This window comes from Lycium ferocissimum, chromosome 5 (assembly GCF_029784015.1).
Source record: "Lycium ferocissimum isolate CSIRO_LF1 chromosome 5, AGI_CSIRO_Lferr_CH_V1, whole genome shotgun sequence".
In the NCBI taxonomy this organism is placed as follows: domain Eukaryota; kingdom Viridiplantae; phylum Streptophyta; class Magnoliopsida; order Solanales; family Solanaceae; genus Lycium; species Lycium ferocissimum.
The window spans coordinates 73,857,917-73,882,585 of NC_081346.1; the positions used below are offsets into that span (position 1 = coordinate 73,857,917).

General features: G+C 34.5%; 2 protein-coding genes across 4 annotated transcripts; one reads left to right on the plus strand and one right to left on the minus strand.

The window, feature by feature from the left end:
• Window positions 1-2,645: 2,645 nt before the first annotated feature.
• On the minus strand, window positions 2,646-5,015 carry LOC132057415 (heat stress transcription factor A-3). 2 transcript variants are annotated; one of them, XM_059450012.1, is made up of 2 exons: window positions 4,396-4,956; window positions 2,646-3,676 (listed from the first exon to the last, which is right to left on the minus strand). In XM_059450012.1, the coding sequence occupies exons 1-2, from the start codon at window positions 4,735-4,737 to the stop codon at window positions 2,741-2,743; spliced, it is 1,278 nt and encodes a 425-aa protein (XP_059305995.1). In that variant the 5' UTR covers window positions 4,738-4,956; the 3' UTR covers window positions 2,646-2,740. The 2 variants fall into 2 exon arrangements, 1 of the variants encoding a protein (XP_059305995.1); XR_009415143.1 differs by having other exon boundaries at window positions 3,538-3,676; window positions 3,919-5,015.
• Window positions 5,016-15,631: 10,616 nt separating this feature from the next.
• On the plus strand, window positions 15,632-23,862 carry LOC132057416 (polyadenylation and cleavage factor homolog 4). 2 transcript variants are annotated; one of them, XM_059450013.1, is made up of 7 exons: window positions 15,632-16,407; window positions 18,149-18,250; window positions 18,632-18,886; window positions 19,592-19,711; window positions 19,815-20,219; window positions 20,633-22,506; window positions 23,114-23,862. In XM_059450013.1, exons 1-6 carry the CDS (start codon window positions 16,060-16,062, stop codon window positions 22,493-22,495), a joined length of 3,093 nt encoding a protein of 1,030 aa, XP_059305996.1. In that variant the 5' UTR covers window positions 15,632-16,059; the 3' UTR covers window positions 22,496-22,506; window positions 23,114-23,862. The 2 variants fall into 2 exon arrangements, with proteins under 2 accessions (XP_059305996.1, XP_059305997.1); XM_059450014.1 differs by having other exon boundaries at window positions 15,633-16,407; window positions 19,592-19,708.
• The last annotated feature ends 807 nt before the right edge of the window (window positions 23,863-24,669 follow it).

Genomic DNA, 24,669 nt, shown 5'->3' on the forward strand with positions numbered 1-24,669 from the left:
GAATTTGTGTTCCATGTAACAATTCCATAGGCTGTGGTACACCCAATCCTTCCCCACCTGAAAAAGGTTCAAAATTGATAAAAGGTGAAGATGAAATTGGTGAAAAAACAGCAAATTCAGGGTCCATTTCAGTAGTATTATGAGATTCTTGATTTTTCATATGATTTTTTGTTTTTTGAAGTAAAACACCAAGATTTGTAGTTTTATGTATCAAAGATGGAAATTTTCGAAAAGGGTGTGATATAAAATGGTGATTTTTCTAATTGTTCTCCAGACTCCCGCCCCATAAGGGTTTGAACTAACATTACTGCACCATGGATTTAATTCCCCATATTCGCTTTTGATCACCTCCTTCCATAGGGCTCGTCCTTCTTCATTGTATCTCCACAACCACTTCATTAGGAGGCTGTTGTTCTGCTTTCACTCGACTCATTTCCTGTGAGTCTCCCCTTATAATTAATCTCCAAGAGTTGCACTCCATTGCCTATTTTCAAGCACCTCATATAAGCATTATTGTTTAAATGGAGGTAACTTATCAAACTGATAGTGCCACAAAGCACGAATTCATCTTCCAGATGATTAGAAAGTCATCAGATCAGCCTGCTGAATCTGACAATTGAGGGTGTTGGATTTTTTTCTTTCTTATATACTCCAAACGACGGCTCGAAGTTATACCGGGCCATGTCAAAGAAATTCACACCCACCCACAATTCCTGTAGCAGCACCTTAGGGAAAACAAACTTATTGACTCGACCAACACCGCTAGAGTCCCCCATCCCTCCACCTCGTCTTTCTTATAATCCTTTATTAAACTACCTAGGACAGTATGAACACAGTCCCTAAAGAGTTTTTCGGTAGGTTATGGTTGGAAAATGGGGAGGAAGCCTGAAGGAGAGATGCTAATTCACGTCCCCATTCTCTCATTTCACTCAGAGAAAGAGAAATTTCAGCAACCAGCGGAGCTTGATGAGACAAAATACATAAAGCTAGTGCACTAACGTAAGTGTGAAATAATCTGAACATCCAATTCAGAACCTCAAGGGGTCGTTTGGTAGATGGTTAGGAGCTAAGTTATTCATGTACTAAATCCTGCGTAAAGTAATACCATGTTTGGTAGCATTCTTTTGCTATGGATAAAATTTACACCTAATACGGTGTTTAATTTGCAATTTAGAAACCCACATAACAAACACATGTATAAGTTATGAGGAAATGTATGTATTATTTTATGTAGGATAGAATATGGAAATACTAATACATGAATAATTAAACCCTGCATAAATAATACAATAGATTCCCTCATAACTGATCTCTGTATTACTAATACCTGCACAACTCTAACTAAGGGGTCATTTGGTGGCTGGTTAGAGTTATGCAGGTATTAGTAATACAGGGATTAGTTATGAGGGAATCTATGTATTGGGTTTAGTTAATCATGACGCCTGAAGGAGATACGCTCATTCACCTCCCCATTTTCCCTCATTTCACTCAGAGAGAGAGAAACTTCAGCAACCAACGGAGCTTGGTGAGACAAAATACAGAAAGCTAATGCACTAATCCAAGAGTGAAATAATCTGAGCATCCAATTCAGAACCTTAAGGTAATGGTAGCAGTGTACCAGACATTACATTACATAACCTTCTGGAAATTCTTACACAACCGACAAGAGATGAGCGCTCTAACACCCTCCTGCACGTGTAACCGAGTTCTGGTGTTTACATGTGGACTGATCATCTTTTTTAACTTTCCTTCAGGAGATTGAAGAGTAGACATGATATTGGGAGACAACAATCAAGCTCAACTGGCTGAAGAGTGGGCCTGGAACTGAGGAGAGTAGGCTCAACTGGCTAAGGAGTGGGCCTAGAGCAAATTTTATGGCTGATTAAGCTGAACTGAGAGAGAAGAGCCTCATAGCGGTTCAATGGACTGAGTTGAGAGAAAGACAGCATTACAGTAGGTAGAGAGAAGATGATCGTACAAACGGGCTTGCCAAAGTTCGAGTTTGATACCATATTAAGAAAATGGACCTTGGGTATGACTCAACCCCAAAAGCTATTAGCTCATGAGATGAGAATTCCCCAAATACAAGGAGATCAATTAAGAATCACTACTGGCGTGGGACTTTTAACACCTCTCGCCCCTCCTGGCATGCCCGTGACTGGACATTTAAAGCGTGGACAATATAACATGGGGTCGAACATAGGATAAACCAAGAATTGAAATAGGTCCGACTCTAATACTATCTCCACATTGGTTGAAGAAATGGGTTGTGATCTTGGAAAATCCTCCCCCCGAGCTAGCTTTTGAGATTAAATAAGGCCCAAGATAAGAATAAAAAATTGTACACCATGTACGCTTGTTATTCAGCTTCATGTCAAAGAATTATGGTGAAGTAACAATTCATCAAGTAATCATATCATAAGTCACCACAAGGTCTCCTTACCCGGAAAAACTTGAGTGAGCAATGTCATACCAGTTCCGAATTCTCAGAAGAAGTCACATACTTCCCTCCAGCGCAGCAAACCTGCACATTTCACAACTTAAAAGAGTATATGTTAGCAGGAAATATCTGCAAATTATGCCATCAAATCTTCACAGTCAACACAATTAGCAGAGAAAATTGCAGACCAAGGACGAGGGGAAAATAGAAGAAAAGAATCAGTCGAAAGTAATTATCAACAAAAAATTTATAATTAATCATTCAATATTATGTCCCATCAACTAAACTATGGCTAGTATCCTAAAAACTATCATTCTTGGGCTGGTTGGCTTGGTTCTCAGACTGACCAAAAGGAGACTCATCATCTGGCCACTTATCAACACCAGAACTTCCAGCTGCCTGCAAGGGATCTATATCCCACAAATCTGACAAACCAGAACTAACTCCGAAGTCCGGGACATAGTTACTATAACTACCCCATAACTCAGTGCCAGTATTTTCCATGCTCCATAATTCCTCTTCTTTCACCATACTTTCAATACCTGAAATGTTCTTCTCCTTCCCCAACTCCTCTGGGAAAGCGACAAAGTACTCAGGCATTTCTTCTAATTGAGGACTAGCTACATTCTTCCCTTCAAAATGAGAGACATCAGGGTTAACGTTTGAAGCTCCTTCTATAACCCGATCTGGACTTTTGAGAAGTTCAAGTTCCATCATCAGTCCCTCAGCTTCCATTCCTACACCAGTTTCTGGAAGGTCTTGAAATTCAGGCCTGTACTTGACTATCTGCCCTTCCATGGAAGACCCGACTCTATCGGGATCATGTGGCTGATGTTTGACGAATTTCCTCGTTGTTCTTGGAGAAGTAATTTTTCCTTGCTCCTTCATTTGTTGAATGCGAGCCAAGAACGTGGGATTCTGAAACACCTTGGCCAAGAATGAAACCATCTGTTTCTGTCTTTGTTCTGCAGCCTGAAGCTTATCATTAACGGCTTCCATTTGTTGAACCGTCCCACGCTGCTGCTGCTGCAATTCAACTACTTCTTGCATCATCAAACTCTTCTCCTTCCTGAGTTTCTCAATCTCATCTACTGCAGCGGATGATCCAGAAGAACTCGAACTCCCAGCCTGATGTGTTGACTTTCGCCTCTGTATGTTCTTCAACAAATGTCTTTTTCCTCTCAAGAACCCTTCATTCGCAAACTCCCACCTGTCAGCTTCGATTTTGCGAAATCCCTGAACAACGTTAACCAAAAGTGATTCAAAATGAATTCGGAGATACCATGAATACGTCATATTTCATATAAAAATGAAACTTTTTACATAAAAACCAGATGCTAGCTGACAATTTTTCATGAGTTCCAGGAGCTGCATTTTACACCAGAAGTACACAATCAGCAGATCATTTGCAGTAAAACCATATATGCATTACAGAAAAGCTTAAACAAGTTATTTAATTTGGAACCTTAAAATTCTACCTGCAGAATTAGATGAACCTCCTGCAGAGAGATGCTTTATCTACAAGCCCAAATCACGAACAGCGCACCTCTTTATCATTTTCCTTAAGAATCAACCACTTAATATCTTTACAAGGTACCAAAGAAAACCGAAAACTACTAAGAAAAATCGTTCCTCTAATGTTATTTACAACGCAAAAAAAAAAAACACTATTTACATTTACATCCCTAACAACATTGTGACCATTACAAATCATTACAACAGAAACAATAACTACCCCTCAGTCTCAAACAAGTTGGAATCGCCTACACGAACACTGACCATGTTATTCTATTACAACATCAAACATAAACTAAAAACAAAAATACATGAAAATCTCCAAAACAACAATTACATACAAGTAAAAAAAAATCACAATAAAAAAAAAAAAGAGGGAGAGATAAACACAATATCCACTTTTTTTTTGTGGCTATGTGTTAAAGTGATATGATACCCACATAAGTATTAAGCTGTCTGACAAAGCTGGAAAAATTGCTATGCTTGAAATTCCTTGGAAGAACCAATCTTGAAAACTCCAGTGGATCCCATACAACAAAGCTTTCACCATTCTTACCCCAAGAAACAATAGAATCCAATAAAGGGTCATCAACTAAATCATAAGTCTTTGATAAAAATGGTGGAATTTGTGTCCCATGTAAACATTCCATAGGCTGTGGCACACTTAACTGTTCAAAAGATTCAAAATTGATCAAAGGAGAAGTAATTGGTGACATAACTGCAAATTCAGGGTCCATTTCAGTAGTATTATGACATTCTTGGTTTTCATCTGATGGTTTCATGTTTTTTTTTTTTTTTTCAGTAGAATTTGCAAGGATGTGTAATGGTCAGTTAAGGGGGTTAAGGGAGATATATATAGGTAACGCCGACATAGAAACAGAAAAATATCTACTGAAAACAACTGTGTTAAGTCGGTTGAGTTTTTTACGTGAAGCTCCATTTTTTTGTTTATTTTATTGTATGGTTGTCTGAAAATGACAAAGATAGCTGAGGAACCGACCAGGTTGTTTCTGAGAGATTTATGTTGTGGAGGAGGAAGCAGAACAGGTGGGGTCCATTTACTTTTTTTTAGTAAAGAAAATTTTTGTGAAGAAATTGAACTTTTTTGTGACAGTTTGAAACTTTGAATTACTATGACATAATACATAAACGAGTCGTCAAATTTGACCCTCAATCACAAGATGCCTCTTTTGAGGCCGTACACCTATAGTGTGCTTCAACTTATCTTCACTTTGATAGTTGAAGACTCCAACTTACAAATTAATCATCTACACACCTCTAAACTTATGCGCTACGTCAGCATTTGTGTTTACGTGTTCAACTTTATACAAGTTAAGATGCCTATTTATACACACTCAAAATTAGAAGCATACTAGGACAGTATTATGCCAATTACTATTAAATTCAACTATGGTGATGAGTTGGTTCAATGGAAATGGAGATTGCTACTGTACAGATGAATCATAGCATGGAAGACCAAGGGCAATTTTGTAATTTGACAGGAATGGCAGGCTGGTAAATTTAACCTCTTAACCTGAATCCACATGTCTAGAAACATCGACACAGTTCTTCATTCTCTCTTTTTCCTTTGTCAAGATTACAATAGCAGTGACTTCTCATCTGGTTATACAATTTCAGGTCATATTGTTTTGTCAAGAATACACCTCTTAGCTATTCTTCCAATTTTTTTAAAATCTGTTTTCTTTAATTGGTATTAACTTTTCAAGTGCTATACTTTAATCGAGGATTAAGTGGATTAGCCAAAAGAAAGTGTTGTTGAGTTGAGAATGAAGAACATATATATATATCCTACCAGTCATTAGAAAGACAACGGAAAGATGATAATGATCAAGATAATCTAAAATGACAAAAGAGTTGGTCAGAAATCAAACTTGACTTTTAAGTACAAAAGAAAAGCATCCTAAAAGAAAAAAATGAACATTATAAAGTTCAATTTGGAAAGCATTTTCTATTTGGTTCTTTGAAACAGCAATGAGACAAGAGTTCTATCCTAAAGATTGAAAGAGCAGAGAGAAGAGATTTTATTAATTTAAGGGGTACTAGTTATTTGTGTATTAATTATTTCATTTTTCTACTATGTATAAATAAAATAAAATAATAGGCAAATTGACTCATAATTTATTTTGTTTTAGTTATGCGAGATTATAAACTGATAATACTTAGTGTACTATAAATTTTATACATAACAACTAAAATACTACCAAACAACCATGTTTGGTAGTACTAGTTATGCTGATTCTAATACCTGAATAATTTACTTTCGAACTTACAACCAAACGACCCCTAAAGGTGTTTGTGGAGTGCCACTATTTGTTCTTTTTCCAACCCACTGTCTGGTGCTCGTATTAGGACAATATGAATTTGCACCGAAAAATCTCATGGAATAAAATGCTCCTTACAAAGACGATTTCATAATGAGCTCGAGCTCTATTTTTTTTATTAAGGATGAAAAAAGATACTTATTGTTACACTATAATCTGATTGGTGCCAATATTTGTCTTCTGCATTAAGTAACATTTGTTTTTGGAGGATTAATAATAGGACCAAGTTGGTTCTTAATGTTGTGGAGGAGGAAGAACAGGTAGGGTCCATTTATGCAAGAAAAGAACTAAAGAGCAGATATTTTTGTGAAGAGTTTGAACCTATTTTTAGCAAGTGAATGATTACTGTTGAATTCAACAATGGTGGTGAGTTGGTCCAATGGAAATGGAGATACTGAAGGCAAGAGATTTATTAATGGAGTTTGTGTGGTGCAGTACTTGTCTTCTGCATTAAGTAACATTTGTTGAGGATCTTATCTTATTATAAAGAAAATGACTAAAATAGTTATTTATGTTTGGGAGCAAGTTTAAAGTATTTCTTTAAATATATATTTTGAGCAATTTTAGTTTTTTAAATTTGTCAAGAATGAATATTTTTTGTATTCGTTAGATATTTCATTTGTTAGATTTGACGGATATTATGAAAAAAGAAGATTTAGTGGGAACTTGCTTTTTGAAGTATAGTTTGTCATTTTTATCTATTTTTAGAGTGTAATGCAGGTTTTTTGAGATTCTATTTTTTATAACTTTATTTTTATTTATTTTTCGTGTCTAGTGTAATTTTTAGTATTGTAATTTTTAGAATTTGATGAGACTTTCTTATAAAGCTCATTAAGTATTTAATATTTGATGGACAGTTTTACTCATTAAATATTCACTTTTGACAAATTTAAACAACCAAAACTGCTCAAAATATATTTAAGACCATATTAAAGGACCATTTTTATCATTTTCTCGGTTCTTACATTGCCGACATAAGATGGTTCAGTGGCCAATGAAAATAAAGAGGAGTCCATTAACTTTTATGCAAGTGCACTTTATAACATCACCTGTAAGCTGTGGCTTCATTTCATTGGTTGAACCACATTCTTTCTTATTTTGCCTGCTTTAGGATGCAAATTCTCTATTTACGTGTTTCAATTTCTTTATATTTTCTTTTAGAAAAATACTTGTTGGAAATATTAACAATATCAATCAGAAATTGAATAAAATGATAGAATCAACTATCGTATAATCTCAAGCCACTTCCTTGAAAGCGATTTTCTCTTGACGCCGTCCAAATTGTTCACGTTAGCCGCTCCTGCGGTTTCGAGGCTCTTCCAAACACGTGCACTCGAATCGAAAAGTTGGAAGTTGCCCAAAACAATTGCCCAAGCTAACTTGAGAAGAAGAGAGGAATAAGATATTTTTGGTGTTCTTTGTTGGTGTATTGATATGTTCTCAAAGGTTTTCAATTTATAGGGAAATACTGTTGTGTAGCATTTACGGACAATACGCTATTAAAAAAATCGATACATCCATTATTGATGTTTAACAACATAAGTTATCATGAATGAGTTTATTCATTCATTCAAAGAAAACGCATTGAAAGATGAGGAGTTTGTCATGAATGAATAGAATTCATTCATTCAAAGAAGTTACATTACTCCAACAATTTAAAGACCTTGCATTAACTCCACAATACATACATGTTTTGCCCATTAAACTAATCTTTTTTACATCTGAACTTTACGAGGAACCTCTTATTTTTTTCTATTTTTATGCATATTGAAAGTAATATCTCGTTAAATAACGACGTAGCAAATCAGTAGCTTGTTTGACAAAGTTTTTAAAATCAGCTTATTTTAAAAAATAAGCTTTTGTCGAAAAACAGTTTGTGTTTGGCCAATTAATTTGAAATGCACTTTTTAGCAACAATTAGTGTTTTGTCTTTAAATAGTCTAGTGTATTTTTTTCAATTTTTTCAAAGTACTTTTCAAAAAAGCTAGCTATTTTTAGCTTAAAAAATTATTTTTACTACTCCTCGTTTTTCTAAAAAATTTGATCAAACACCTCATAAAAATTATTCATCCGTATAAAGTGTGTGGAAAGCAAAACCCCACAACAAAGGTGAAACAAAAAAGAGAAATTAAATCGGTACTAGCTTCCAACCACTTCAACATAAGATATCGAACATTTGATGTATTCTTTGAACGGTCTATGCAAATCATCTTCAATATTCTTTACCTTTTCATTGCAAGTCAAAAGACCAAGTTTTGAAAAGCAAAATCTTACAAAATTAATTTGAACCTGGGATAAAGACGAATGCCGCAAAAGCTATCGAACAGATTATTATTGGGGAAATAATCCACATATAGAGTCCATGCTTCTAGTTTGCAGTATGTAGCTCACTTTATCATCGATGTATAGATATTGTATTTATTTTGTATAGCTATATATAAACATTCATATACTCTTTCTATATATATATATAATGTTGAGGATCTTCTTATAAAGAAAATGACTAAAATAGTTCTTTGTTTTTGGGAGTAAGTTTAAAGTTTTTTTCCTAAATATATTTTGAGCAATTTTAGTTTTTTTCTAATTTGTCAAGAATGAATATTTTTTGTATTCGTCAGATATTTCGTTTGTTAGACTTGACGGATATTATGAAAAAAGAAGATTTAGTGGGAACTTACATTTTGAAGTATAATTTGTCATTTTTGTCTATTTTTGGAGTGTAATGCAGTTTTTTTGAGATGCTATTTTTTATAACTTTATTTTTATTTATTTTTTCTGTCTAGTGTAATTTTTAATATTGTAATTTCTAGAATTTGATGAGACTTTCTTGTAAAGCTCATTAAGTATTTAATATTTGATCGACAAATATTCACTTTTGACAAATTTAAACAAGCAAAACTGCTCAAAATATATTTTTAAGACTATATTAAAGGACCATTTTTATCATTTTCTCGGATCTTACTTTGCCAACATAAGATTGTTCAGTGGCCAGTGAAAATAGAGAGGAGTCCATTAACTTTGATGCACGTGCACTTTATAACATCACCTGCAAGCTGTGGCTTCATTTCATTGGTTGAACAACATTCTTTCTTATTTTGCCTGCTTTAGGATGCAAATTCTCTATTTACGTGTTCAATTTCTTTCTATTTTCTTTTAGAAAAATATATACTCCCTCCGTCCACTTTAGATTTTTCACGCTATTTAAGAAATAATAAATAAAGTGTATAATTTATCAATATATTCATATTAATTGGTGTATATTTTTTATAATAAGATTTAAAATGAGTAATTAATACTTTGAATAAAATAGAAAAAAAATTATCTTCTTTTAATATGCTAAAAGTAATAAGTAAAAATGAAAATCTATTTTTAAACAGAAAAAAGTGAACGAGGAAGTACATGTTTTGCCCAGTAAACTTATTTTTCCATTTCTATTTCTAGTCTATTCTAGTGCTTTATGCTCTTTTTACTCAGTCATAAAGTGCTTTACAGGTTGCTATATTGTAGCTGCTTAATAAAGTTACACTTGATTTAACTATTATATCCTTCTACCCTGAGAGTTAATTGTAGGGCTGAAAAACGTCGAAAAGCACATGTGCTGTCCATTTTGTCAGCTTTGACAACTAGAAGTATCTGGATTTTTTCTTTGCTACACAATTGGATCTTTTTACTCAGTCATAAAGTGCTAACTGGTCGTTTGGTTTGCGAAATAACATGGGATATTCAAGATTAAGTCTGTAATTAAATTTATAGGGTATTTGATTGATGGTATTTTGAGATTAATTTATACCGTCAATTAAACATAAAATAAAATTAATTTCAATCTTAATTTTGAATATCCCACCTTATTTCATCAAATTTGGGATTAAGTTATCTCACCGCCTAGGTAAGATAATGTAATCCAAGGATCATAATTTCTAGATTATAATTTAGGGATTATTTAGTCCATAAATCAAACGACCTGTAATATTATTCAATTTATCATTTCCTAATCTCCATAGAAAATTGAACAATCTGGATGCAGATGCACAAACAACTTGCATCCAACAACGAATAGAAAAATTGTATATTCCAGTTGGTTTCTATTCTAGATTTTTTTATTTTGGATACTTATATGCGTTTCCTTTTGAAAAATATGGATATCAGGGAACATGAAAGAAAGTACTGACTTAATAAATGTCAGAAAATAATTGTACAATAGACAAGTAACTATTATTTGGAACTTTGAGCGCTAAAAAGAACTCCCGCTGGTCCATATTTTAGTATTTTTAGCTTGAGCATACCTTTTAAGAAACTCAATCATCCTTAGCAAGTGATATGCGTTCTTACGACATTTTTTATAATTAAATAATACATATTTAATATGATTTCTTGGTTACATAAAAACACACTAAATAGGGAATTTTGAAAGAAAAAAATCAATATTTCATTCATTTATTATGTAAAACACTATTTATTTTGGATTAAAGTATAAAAGCTACAAGCTTTGTAATGTTTATGCTGGTAATTAATGGAAATGATTAGTTACCAAAAAAGAAAGTATAAAAGCAAAAATTATCGTATAATATGAATTGGACAAGTATGAGAATGATCATATAAATTTAAAATAGAGTAAATTTAGCATTGTTTTAGCTAAAAAAAATTAAACAAATTTTACTATGATAAATGATTACAAAATTTAATAAAGAGTGCTTGAAAGATATTTAATGATTAAAAATGAAATTTTACTTCAAATGGCACTATATTACATCACCACTTTGAATGCTAAACGGTTGGTAAAATGGCCAAAAATGCCTCTCAACCGTAGGAAATAAAATTACTTAATTGGCCCTCCGTTTAAATTTCATCCTAAATATACCCTTTTTATTGCTGGACAGAATTAGATTTGTCCCTCAACTATGAGAAATAGAATACATTTACCCTCAATTTAAAATTGGTCCTAAATATGCGCTTATCGTTGAAGAACTTGCTCAAATTTGCCTCTCAAGACTAACAAAATTTACCCCTTTTTTTTTTCAATCATCCCTTTTATTTTAGGGTTAAAGGTTTATTTGACTTATATTCTGTAAAACAATGAGAGGAAGAAAAAGGGATAGAATTTTTTTCCCAAAGCATTCAATCCAACATATCACTACTTAGACTTTTCTCTTTCAGTTCCTTAAAGATCAATGTTTCTTTGTCCATGTAACTGTCATTTTATGCATAAATTTACTTTAACATAAATAAAGTTAATATTCTTCTTTTTTATGACGACAATCACAATATCTTCGATCAATATTCCTTTTTTAAGTTTACATACTAACTCCTTCCAATTTCTTCATTTACTTTCAATTATTTTCACATATTTGATAATTTCACTTTGGTATTACGTTCTCAAATATTATTTATTTTCTCTTGAAAAATAATTTTCTGAAATATGTGTTCTTTATATTTGTTACTAAACTTGAAAAGAGTAAAATTTCCTTTAATGGAGAAAAAACATAAATATGATGAGAAATTAGATGTAACCTAATTCTTTTAACCATCTTGGATCTATATAATTTCTTTTTAACATTTTTTACAAGAATATGATTGGGTTTAGATAATTGTCTTTCAAAGTGAAACTCCGATCAGTAATAAAATATATTTTAAATAGGTAAACCTAAAACATTACTATGAATGACTCTAATTTCAACCACATCAATTTTCGTTACTACATTCTCTCTTTTACATTAACTTTACTTGTTAATAAATATACTAACAAATCATTTCCAGATGTGTCAATCCTTAACAAATACAATCCAATATAAGAGAGAGCAAGATGCCACGCGTAAGTACGAAAACAGACGAAAATATTCTTCATTCTCATATTTAAAGTTGAACTTTAAGAAAGAAATTCTATTTTGTAAAATTTACTTGGCATAGGTTCCATTATTACCTATTTATGGAACATAACTAAACTTTTCAATAATTATATTTAGTAGCTAAAATATAACATATTTACTTCACATAGCTACCATATTTTTACCACTCATCTAATAACTTCTCACTCCCCTAAATTTAAGCCAAAAAAACGTGTCTCTCTCCTACCTCCTAAATACACGCCATTATTCACCATATTCATTACTTTCCTCCAATTTCAAATAAGTTTTACAACTCTTCAACTTCCTTTTTTATCTCTAATTAACTACTCATTAATTTCACTCACGTTCAAATCTAATTCCCAAAATAAAGTAAGATTCTATACTGATTTTTAATTTTTTACCGTGTATTTAACCTATATTTTGGGTTTTTGATTTTCATGTTGAATAGTAGCATAGTTGGTTGCGACTTTTGTTGCTGTTTTTTCATTTTGGACATATTGTTTCATGTGCAGTAATGTTTTTTAGGATGGTTAATATTGAACACCACCTTATGGTTTTTATATTGTTGTTTCTTTCAAGTATGTTATTTTTTCAATGCATAAATTCCATTTTCATTATCTGTGATGTATTCATTTAACAAAGTAGTATATATATAACCATTTAAATACAGTGAATATATACGTAAAAAATATAACTCAGATAGATTCCATAAGTCCATTTTTTAAATTACAGTGTGTTACAAAATTTAAAATTTCATTTAAATACACTTCAAATATATGTAAAATATATATCAAATATAGTTAACAGTAAACCAGAATAAGTATTATATACCAGATCAGACAAAATGCAACTAAAATATGGCCAAAATATATACGAAATACAACTATTAAAGCATAAACCAGAATGACGGATAACACATATTGTACTTTTTGAATTCAATTTTTTTTGAATTTATTACCTTTTTGAATGAGATATGGAATCAGATATGGAATGGGAAGATATTTGCGTGAATCAGGGAACAATAGAACCGATTTTAATTTAAATTGGAACAGATTTTGTTTCCATAAATATAATAGTGTCAGTTAGCCTCGCGTCTGTATTTTCGCTATATTTACGCTATATTTTGGTATACCCGACTACTAGCTAAATATATAGTCATCTAGTTACGAATTGTAAATATAGAATATGTAGTTATAGATTGTTAGAAGGTGCTAAAAGGTAGCTATTTGTGAAAATTTTACTTCTATTTTCCCCACTTTGTAAATACCAAAACAAAAATAAAAGTTAATTGTTGAGCCCGTTATAGGGCCTTACATTATTAGGGAAAAAGGTCAAATATATCCTTCTACTTTAGTTTATTGGTTAACTTTGCCTCAGTTAGTCAAAATAGTCAAATATACCCCTCCCGTTAAAAGTTGGGACCAAATAAACTAGTTTGCCACTTACAGAGTCCATGCATCTAGTATCATCTAGTTTGCCGTCGATGTAGTCCACTGTATCATCAATGTATAAATATTGTATTTGTTTTATATAGCTATATATAAACAACTGTTTTGTATAGCTATATATATATATATATATATATATATATATATATATATATGCTTTGTATAATCATGCATAAACTCACAAACCAATTCAAATTACAACGTATAGATATTGTATATGTTCTATATAACCATGTATAAATAATGTATCCACACTGCTATACGAATTGAAACGTCTTCTTTTTCCCCTATCAAGATCTATAACCCAAAACCTTGAAAACTCATTCCATCTCCATGAATTTCACAATATCCTAGACCCCTAAGTTCTTCCTTCTCAATCCCAAAACCATTTTCTACCTGATTTCCTAAATATTTTCACGTTAAAGAACTTTACTTTGTAGGAAAAAATGGGCATAGGATATAGAAATCAAGCAAATCATCAAAGAAGTTTAAAAAATGGTAAACTTCAACTTTCGAATTTGACATCAATGAAGCGTATTAGAACACAGAGAGAGACCAAGGAGATAAAGAGGGCAGAGACGGAGAGAAAGAGGACAGAGACGAGTTAATAAGCTACCTAAGTAATAACTAAGGAATTGGGTTAAATTTGGTAAACTTAATCACTTATGGGTATTGAGCCGTAATTATCTTATTATTATTGCCAAGAACCAACAAGCAGCCCAACTTAACTCTTTATTGACGCCACAAAAAAGCCCATCAAGGCCCATTTCTCACAAATCAGCAAATGACGTGTGGCGTTCCCAAAAGAGTCCGGACTTGAACTTTTATCGCCACTTAATAAAATCTTTAAAAATGGCCTTAACTTAAAAAACTTTCTGGGAGGAACTTTTGTTGCCTATGACTATGAGGCATAAGTTCTAGCTTTTACCTATAAGACAAAACTTGTGGTTAACTAAGCAGGTTCACTCTCTTGAAATACCTTGAACTATTGCTTTTTCTGAAAACTAATTTATGTTCGCAACTTATGTTCGATGGGCAATAATTTCTTTTGCCTCTGTTGTCCATCAGGCATAAATTCTAGCTTTTGCTAGGCAGAACTTGTGATCAATTGAAAGACGTTCACTGTCTTGAAATATCCTGAATATTTGTCTTATATGAAAAATTAATTAAGTCCATAACTTATGCTCGATGGACAACAAAAACTTTGCCTAGTGAATTTTCTGAAGCAAAGTCTATTTTCTAAAATTTTTGTTAAGTGAGACAAAAAAATAAATTAAAACTACACCTTATGAAGGTCATTTGTGAACTTAACCCCATTAAACAGCCAAACTCAACTCTTTATGGGCTCCAGAAAAAACATCAAGTCCCATATCTCAGCTCAACTTAAGTCTTTATCAGCTCGGGTCATTTGCACGATTGGGCCTTCAAAGGCAATGGTCTTTAATTTTTGTCCCTCAAATTGGTGGTCTTTTCTTCGCTAAAAATTTCTTGGTTTCGGGTTTGAAACCCGGCTTAGTCAAAAATTTTAAAAAAATCGCAGGGTAGAGTTTGGATTCGCCCTTAGGCAAAGTTTCAAACTTTCCCTTAAGGCAGAGTTTTGCCTTCACGCAATTTTTCTTTTTCTTTTTTAACTTAGTTGGAATTTTACAAACTTCTGCCTCAAGGCGGAACTTTTGCCAGAATAGGCCTAATTTTGGGCCAAGCTTTTGTCTTGCAATTTTTTTTTTTTTAAATATTTGACTAGGCGGGGGTTGAAACTCAGAATTCATGAGTTTTAGATGAAGGACGAAAATTAAAGATTTAGGCACATAAATTAGCACCAAAAAAGGTATCATCCGCTCCATATAAAACCCATGAAAGCCCAACAAAGGCCCATATCTCACCCCCTTTTCTCTTCCATCTTCATCCACCAGTCTTCTCTAATCCTCCCTAACCAATTTCTCAACACACCTCAATATATATATATATATATATATTGGAGCTACACTCCTCCCCAAATCAATCAAAAACCCTCAAAAAAAAAAAAATCACCCAATTAAAAGCTCACAACTCTCAAATTTGCTCTTCAATTTTATCTGTACAATTTTTTTTTTTTTTTTACTTCTCTGTATTACTAATTCGATTCACCTGTGTATGTAAAGATCAGATTTAGTCCTTTTAATTCTCGTTATTGTTCAAAATAAGTAGTACTTTTTTTTTTTTTTTTTTTTTGATTTGTTACCAATTTTGAATGTAACCCATGTTAAATTGTTTTAATTTAGGATTAGGGTTAGGTTTTTTTCTTTTATAAAGTGATGGATTGTCCTTGTTCTTGAAAATTACATGGGATTAGTAGTAATAAGTAGTAGTATTACTTTTTGTTGTTTTGATTTGCATTTTATTGCCTATTTTGAATGTAACCCATGTAAAATAGCTCAAATTTAGGGTTAGGGTTAGGGTTAGGGTTAGTGTGTTTCTTGGTTGATAAAGTAATGGAAATGGAGGGTTCAAGAAGGCCGTTCGATAGATCAAGATTGGAACCAGGACCTAAAAAACCAAGATTAATCGAACCCCCAATTGGAAACTCGAATGGGCGAAGCTTCGTTACTCAACGAGGGGCTGCGAATTCGAGGATTCGAGACACGGAAACCAATGATTCGATTCGTGGGACTTACCAACAACAGGTGCAGCATCAGGAGCTAGTGAGTCAGTATAAGACAGCGTTAGCTGAATTGAAGTTTAATTCGAAGCCGATAATAACGAATTTGACTATTATTGCTGGTGAGAATTTGCAAGCTGCTAAGGCGATTGCTGCTACTATATGCAACAACATTATTGAGGTGATATTCCGGTTTTAAATGCCTGTTGTGTTGTCAATGTTGTTGATTTCGTTTCAATTTAGTGTTTTAATTACTACTTGATTGTTGTACAGAAGAGAAGTATTATGGTAAAGAAGGTAAAGTTAGATTTTTGATTCATTAGATTAGTGAAGCGCGTTACCGCTGAAAATAGAGTATAAGATTCTGTAAAAGATTTATTGGTTAGTAAGAAAGTTGGTGGATTTGGAAGAAATTTGGCCTCTTTATGAAATTACGTATATAGTTGTATTGCTATGGCGATGGAGATGTCATGATTATAACTTTAAATGTTAGAATTGTCCATTGAAAGTTCTCCAAAAAGCATTGTGGAACACTTCCAACGTGCAGTCACATTTTCCGCAGCATTAATGAGAATGATTATGTGAGCCATTTGGGGAAAAATAAATACTTGTCTATTCAATTTATAGCTTTTCTTCTGGATGTATCTCATAAGCATCATATTGCTTCAATAAAGAAATGACTCGTGCAGTTGCTATTTTTGACTGGTTAATGTCTGGCCAATACAGACTCATTTCACATTTCCTTTTAGGTTTTGGAACAGCTAACTCCAATTTTGCTATATTTTGAATGGCTAAGGGATGGTCCAATTCCTTTATTGCTAGGCAGTTTATTAACATGCATCTAACATATACTTGTGGTGATTGAATATGTCGGGCACACGTCTATGGCATAATTCAGATACTCAGCATCGTCGAGGTTCACTATTATCCATTTGTTGTCAGATGAAGGATGTATCCTGTTATCTTATTTTATTCTCTGCAAAAATATTCTAGTCTTCAAGACATGTCAAGTTCAAGACGTGCTGTTACACTGAATCTTGCTTTCACAGTTACACAATTTTTGAATGTTAGGATATACATCTTGAGCCTTTGCTTCTGGAATAATCAGACATCGAAGGTCTGGCAATCCCTAGATTATTCTTATCAAATAGCTTATCCGTATTCTGCATTTTTAACTAGTGGATGCCTGTGATTCACTTAAACAAATTGCAATTAATTCCAAAGTGATAGAGAAAGAATCACATACACACTATGTTATGTGAATCGTGATATTCATATCGGAAACCATTTAACTTATTTATGTCCAAATGAAAATCTGAACCAAGTTGCAGATGCTTTTGTTTAAATGGATAAAGGAAAGACCTCTCTTCAACTCTCTTTGATAGTTTTCCGTCCTTATATCTGAGTGTTTTTGTTATTTGTACAATATATAATTTTGCTGTGGTAAAGTGAAGGTTGTCAACGACATACTTGTTTTAGGATATCAGTTCATGCGATTCAGGTATAATTGATGTTTATTTTGTCAAATAATTTGCTTGTATAGAGAGAAGTTAATGAATGAGTGCAGTGCAAATAATTAACTGAACTGGTTTATTCTACATTTTGACATTGTTTACTAGCTTTGCCAAAGATGATTCTATGTTGATACTTCTACGACCCAGTTTACTATTCAGTTTGTCTGCTGAATATTTAAGTAAGTATTCCGAAGCTGCATTGCATGTGCTATCATGGTTTGCAAAGATGTCAGATATAATGGTGCATATAGTCTTTGCTTTGCTGCTTTGAGTAATGTTTCTATCTCTATTTTCTTGCCATTTAGATATTTTTTTTTTTGGCTTTGTTCCAGTGGCATACAGTTTGCATCAAACAGTGTCTATGGCTCTAGCAAACACATTCTAATCTAGCCTGGAAATCATTTGCAGGTTCCTACTGAGCAAAAGCTTCCGTCTCTATATCTTTTGGACAGTATTGTGAAGAACATCGGGCGGGATTATATTAAGTATTTTGCCACCAGGCTACCTGAGGTCAGATTTGGATTTATATCAAGTTTGTTGTGATCATGATTCTTTGCATCCTTTGCATTTTCTCATGTGTTTCCTTTTCCTCAAAGAAAAAAGAAACTCTGTAACATACTTTGCTCAGGTGTTGTTACCATTGGCATCCTCCGGGTTCATTTGGAAGAGATCTTCACATTTTACTTAAAAAAAACTCTATAACAAAAACTCTGTTTTTTCTGTCCCGTGAATGTGACATCCATTTGGGTGGATGATGATGTGGAACACTGAAATCCTATCTTACCTTGAGTAATCAATTTTAGTTGGGTTTACGTTTCTAGTTGATGGAGATAGCTGCATCATTGCAAGCTACAACAAACTTGATTGTTATTGGTCTTTTTTCCATGTTAGGTTTTCTGCAAAGCTTATAGACAGGTTGAACCTTCTACTCATCCTGGGATGTGGCATCTTTTTGGAACTTGGAAAGGAGTATTCCCCCCTCAACAACTCCAATTAATTGAGAGGGAGCTCGGATTTACAACTGGTGTCAATGGCTCTTCATCAGGGACATCTAGGCCTGATCCACAGGCTCAAAGACCTGGACATAGCATTCATGTAAATCCCAAATATCTGGAGGCACGGCAACGCCTACAGCAATCAACCAGGGTAAGTGAGAGTCGCCATTTTGGTGCTGTCTTTTGAATCTATTTTCTTGAGCACCTTATATGGTGCTGCTACTAAGTCACATTTCCCCTTTTTTCATCATCTCAAATGCAGAGTTTATCCCAGTTCTTGCTCAGCTATTAGAGATTTTTCTAGCTGGAAAATTAAAGCATTATTGTTCTCTTAATACAAACACATATAGTACTGCCCTTTGTTTTAAGCTTAGCCGGGGTTCGGGGATACTGCACATCTGGAATGGTCTCACTATTGGAGACTTCTCAGTAATGGGTGCATCTTCAATGTAATGGTTTATGACACAACCCGCCACGTCGTCTTATTCTCAGGGGTTAGTGTTTGTGCCTTGGCCTTTGTTTTTTTTGTGGTGATGTTCTTGGTCCTTGTGATGTTCTTGGTCCTTCTCTTGAGCTGGCGTGAACTAATTCATCTAAAATCATTCTTCAGAGAAGGGATACTTGAATTTTCTTAGTTATAGTGAAACACGCCCCCTCATATTTCGGCTTGAATTTTGTTTTCTTGGGTCAATTGCGTGGAAATATTTTGTTGATGGGTGATGGTGAGACTTGAACCTTGAACTTAGACCTTTATTGAATTATGTGATAGAGAAGGAACACTTATCTTTAGTCATTGTCAATCATATCTTTCCTGCAAATGCTCTTATCTTTATCAATGTTCTTTGTTGTGATGAAGGCAAAAGGAGCAGTTAGTGACATCAGCAGCACTCTTAATGTAAATGAGGACATAGAGAGACCAGAGAGAACGACCAGTATTAGTTCTGGAAGATCATGGATTGATCCCTCCACTAAGGTAGTAGTATGCGATATGTTTTTAACTATTATACATCTGCAGTTATGCATGCTTGATTTTTTATCAGGTTAAGGAATCTAAGCCATTTAATATTGCAATATTGCAGCGTGCTCAGAAAGAAAAGTTGAATGAGCATGTTCCTGAGAAAACTATCAGTGCAGCATATGGAGATTCGGATTACGGTTCTGATCTCTCGAGACGTTCTGCCTTTGGAGTAGGAAGAGGAGGTGAAAGACTTAAAGAACAGGGGTTTGATAAACCTTGGTATGATTCTGGGACTGGTAAAATATTGAGCCAAAGAAGCGGCTTGGACATTAAACATGGTTTCCAAAGTATATCCCAGAAATCTGCAACCTCTGATGCACATCCACAACTGATACAGTCCTTGCCAAATAGAACCAGTACTTTAACGGATAGGAGCTGGAAGAATTCTGAGGAAGAGGAGTACATGTGGGATGATGTAAATAGTGCAGCCAAAGACCGGTGGGCATCTGAGGATTCAGACAAATCTGTAAGAGAAAATGCTCAACCAATATTTATTCAAAGTATTCATACTGGATTTTCATTTCTGAAAGAATTTCCTTGCGCTTTGCCCACTGTAGTTCTAGCTCCGGACAGATAATTCACCTTAGTATGAAAATGCTGTAATAATCTTCTTGAAGTTAATAATGTCTAACCCATTAGCTTTCGTCCAATCTGTTTCTTTATGATAAGTTTAGAAAGAATAGGTTACTTACTAATATGCTTAAACTAGTTGAAGGCAATTCTTTGTTAAATTGATGATTGGCCAATGCTTTTGGCTCTTGTTGATTGAGCTAGTTCCTTATTTTCCTGTGGAAGCTAATTTCCGGTTGTTTTTGTGGATGTAAAGTGTCCCTATGCTGTTTTTAACAGACTAACCTTGTTAGTTTCCTGAATCTGCAGGACTTAGAAAATCAAGTAAGGAGACCACAAAGCGTAAGAGAGGTCGGGTTAAGGGCTGATAGTGAAGCCTCAGCTGATTCTCTTTCTGCCGAAGAGAGAGGCCAAGGTTCTTTTGGGAATCAAATGTCAGCAATGTGGTCTAGGGAATCACATGCTTTAGATGGAGCTAGGCATTCAGCTTCTGTTCTAGGTGCTCCAGTTCATCCAGAAGGCTATCAGACTTCTTTCAGTGGGTTGTCAAAAGCTTCAAATCCAATAGGTAGGGCATCTTACAAGTTACAGACAGGTTCTGTCCCTGTTGGAACGCCAAATTTTGTGCCGATGAATGCAACTCTGGAATCCAGGGGATCCATAGTGCAACAGAGAGAGACTTTCAGAGCTGCCTCTCCCTCTGCTCAGTCACCAATGCATCAGCGTCCTCCATCCCCATCACTCATTGCAAGCAACACCAATCAAATAATGAACAGTCTCGGTGAGCAGTACCAGACGCAGACCACTTCTCGTTCTGATCCAAGAATATCCCAATTCCCAAGGAGGCCAAATCTAGATCCCCGTAACCAGTTTGCCCAGGAATCTCTGGCAATGCCATCTCGGAATACTGTTTCAGTTAATTCACCAAGACAACAGCCTCCAAGTTTGCAGAATTCGTCTGCCTTGGCCTGTTCTCATCAGTTGAGACATAATGTTCAGCGGGAAGGCCTGGAATCTGAATATTCTGGTCAAACCAAGAATTCAACAGTTCCTGTGATTCCAGGTTTTCCTGATCCCTCTAGCACTAGCAGTTTGTTGGCTGCTGTTTGTGGAGTTATTGGTAGTAAATCAAGTTCAGATACTACACCGGGTTCTCTTGATAAGGGTGCTCTGTCATCCCAAGCCAGTGCACAGCCTCCTCCTGCCCAATTTTCCCCATCTGGGCCCAGGATCCCTTCAGCCTCGGTCTCTAGTCTATCGTTGGACAGAAATGCTTCAAACCCTCCTAGTTATTCCCAGAAAAATGTAGAACAGCCACCATTGCCACCTGGGCCACCTCCAACTCTTGTAGGGACTGCATCATTGCAGCCTCTGAATGCACCAAATACTGCTGCTAATCCTTTATCAAGTATTTTGAGTACATTGGTGGCGAAGGGGTTAATATCTGCAGCAAAGAAGGAGTCCCCTACTTGTACTCCTTCAGATACACCTCCTCAAACACAGAACCTTATTCTACGTGCGAGCACCATTTCAACTCCTGCTTTATCTGCTCCAACATCCTCATCCGTTCCTTCATCAGCTCCCATGGATAAGCTCTCTCTCTCAAAACCTTCTGCTAAAACTACTGAGGCCGTACTTCAGTCCACGAAAGAAGAGGCAAAAAGTCTAATTGGACTTGCATTTAAGCCAGATGTGATTCGGAAGTCCCATCCTGCTGTGATCAGTGAACTTCTTGATGACGTTCCACATCAGTGTGGCATATGCGGTTTTGGACTTAAACTCCAAGAGAAACTTGATAGACACTTGGAGTGGCATGCATCCAGAAATCCAGATGTCAAACTGTTGAATAATTCAAGAATGTGGTATTTGAATTCTGGGGAATGGGCTGCTAGATTTGGTGGCCTCCCTTGTGGTGATAAATCCAAAGGGACAGCTGGAGGTTCTAGTGAAACATCAGAATGTACTGAGGCCATGGTTCCTGCAGATGAAAGTCAATGTGTGTGTGTTTTGTGTGGTGAGCTTTTTGAAGACTTTTACAGTGAAGAAAGTGACGAATGGATGTTCAAAGATGCCGTTTACATGAGTATTCCAAGTGAAAGTGGTAGTCAGGGTCCGATAGTCCACAAGAATTGTATTTCAGAAAGTTCTTGTCAAGAGTTGGGGCTTGCCTAGGATATAAATTGGTAAGTGATATGACGTTAAACTTGATTTTAGATGTTTTAATTACTTCACTAGATACTAATGATTGAAGAAAGTTTTTCATGTGCCCATGCTGGTGCTACTGTTAAATGGGTGTCATCTGTTTTTCATAGATAAGAATCTGCCATAGCTTCTTATTGAAAAACAAATATGTGGTATGTTCCATTTAAATTATTCCCCAAAATCTGTGTTTACCTGAATTTGATTCTTCAAATGTCTGAAAACTGAATACGAGTTACTTTGCTTCTTCTTTTTTCTTCCCATTTCCTTGTTGGCACCTGTTGTTAAAATATGGATTCAATTGTCTGACAGTGCGTTGCACTTGAGAATTAAATGGTTTTCGTGAGAGAGAGCACTTTCTAAAGTTTTTGAAGTGCTTTTTGGAGGAAGCTTAGGTTTTGAAATGAGATCTAGAGATGCATTATTCTTTTTGATCTTCCTTGGGACTTGCCTCCTTGCTCGAATATTTCAGTCTTGCCATCCTTGATGGTTTGTACATTGGTATTTATACATTCCTTTCAGTTCCTTTATTTCATTAGTAGCCACTACTGACTTGTATTGTATCGTATTGTCCATGGTTTCATTTGTCAGGTGTTGGATGCTTGATGTTTGTTCTTGTTAAATCGAAGATAACCAGGTTCATTTTGAATTACTTGTAATGGTTGGTTATACATCTTCTTGTTAAGCCTCTTCTATGCTTTCGTTTGAAATGAATGATGAAATGAAAATTCTAGATGCTAGAACAGTTTGCGCATCACATATTCCATAATATTGGTTCACATTTTCTGTTCTCGTACATTGTCCTCAGTGACATTTTCAGCTTCTGTTACTGATGCTAATGATCAAAAATCATCCAGCTGCATTTCTGTACAAGATCCAATTCAAACTTGCCAAAGCAAGCTACTGAGTGTGTGTGCATCAATTTGTTATCGTGAGGCTTTGTTTAGGTTTTGGCTAAAAAGCATTAGAAGTTGTTACAGATTATCTAGCCTCAGTAGCTTTGTCCCTTTTCAGTTCTCGGACACTTGGCTATTATAGCAATCATATTGTTGGTCTTAGATGAGGGATATTTCCAGATTTTGATACTACTTGGTTTATTGGGATGTAATTTCATTGCCTATATGTTTCTTGCAAGTCCTTAGTTTTTCCATCTAGTAGAAAGTACGTGGTTCTTAAAGCTGTGGACCGACCGTTCACTGTTTGTTGCTGCTCAATCTGATGAGGATCTTTACAGACACCAACTTATGTAGAATTGTTCATTGTGAACTTTTTTGTGTTTAGCACCATAATCCTCATTGTACTTTCTCATACTGCATATTAAATGTTGCAAATTTGGTGAATGTTTTTAGTGAGTGTTCTCTATAACCGGGCATAGGGATGCAAATATGCTTGCTGTAACAGTTTTTTCTTCTTTCCCATCAGATGTTCTTGAGGTTTGATTTTGCTATATGTTGAGTTTTCCGAGGTAATATCGAGTGTATTTGGTACTGTAACGTAATCCCAAACATTCAAATGCAAAATCCATCAAAGTGCAAATTATTGGATTAATAAGTTTCCTGCTTGGAGACTTGAGAACCAAAACATTTCATTGCAGTTTTGTATTTTGTTACCAATTTTTTAGATTTATTAATAATTACATAACCCACATAACTCAGTGCGTATTATCCACTTGTGCATTTCTCCAATGAGGAAAGTTCTTGGGTACTACACTATCTGTTTCCAAGTGATTGTAAAGGAATGACACACGAAAAATGACACTAAATTGAGCATTTAATTTGAATTTTTCATTTTATCCTTAAGTGATGCTTAAAGTTACACAAATATTCAAAATGTTGATGTCCATCACAGAGTAAACTGGTAACACAATACTGACATCCCCCCTAAGATAAATCATCGATTTGCAGGTCCCCTCGTCTAAATCTACAGTAGAAGCCAACAAATTCATCCAACATTGTTCCTCCAATGATTGTAGTACCAAGTATTTCGTAGTGAGCTTTAATATGATTTGATTATCAGTAAACATCTCTCGTAAAATATGAGCAACTCTTATAGACTCAGTTACTACGTAATGCTATGATATATTTAATTAAAATAAATTTTTGTGATAAAGTTTAATATTATGTATTGTCAAAATAACAAATATCTTT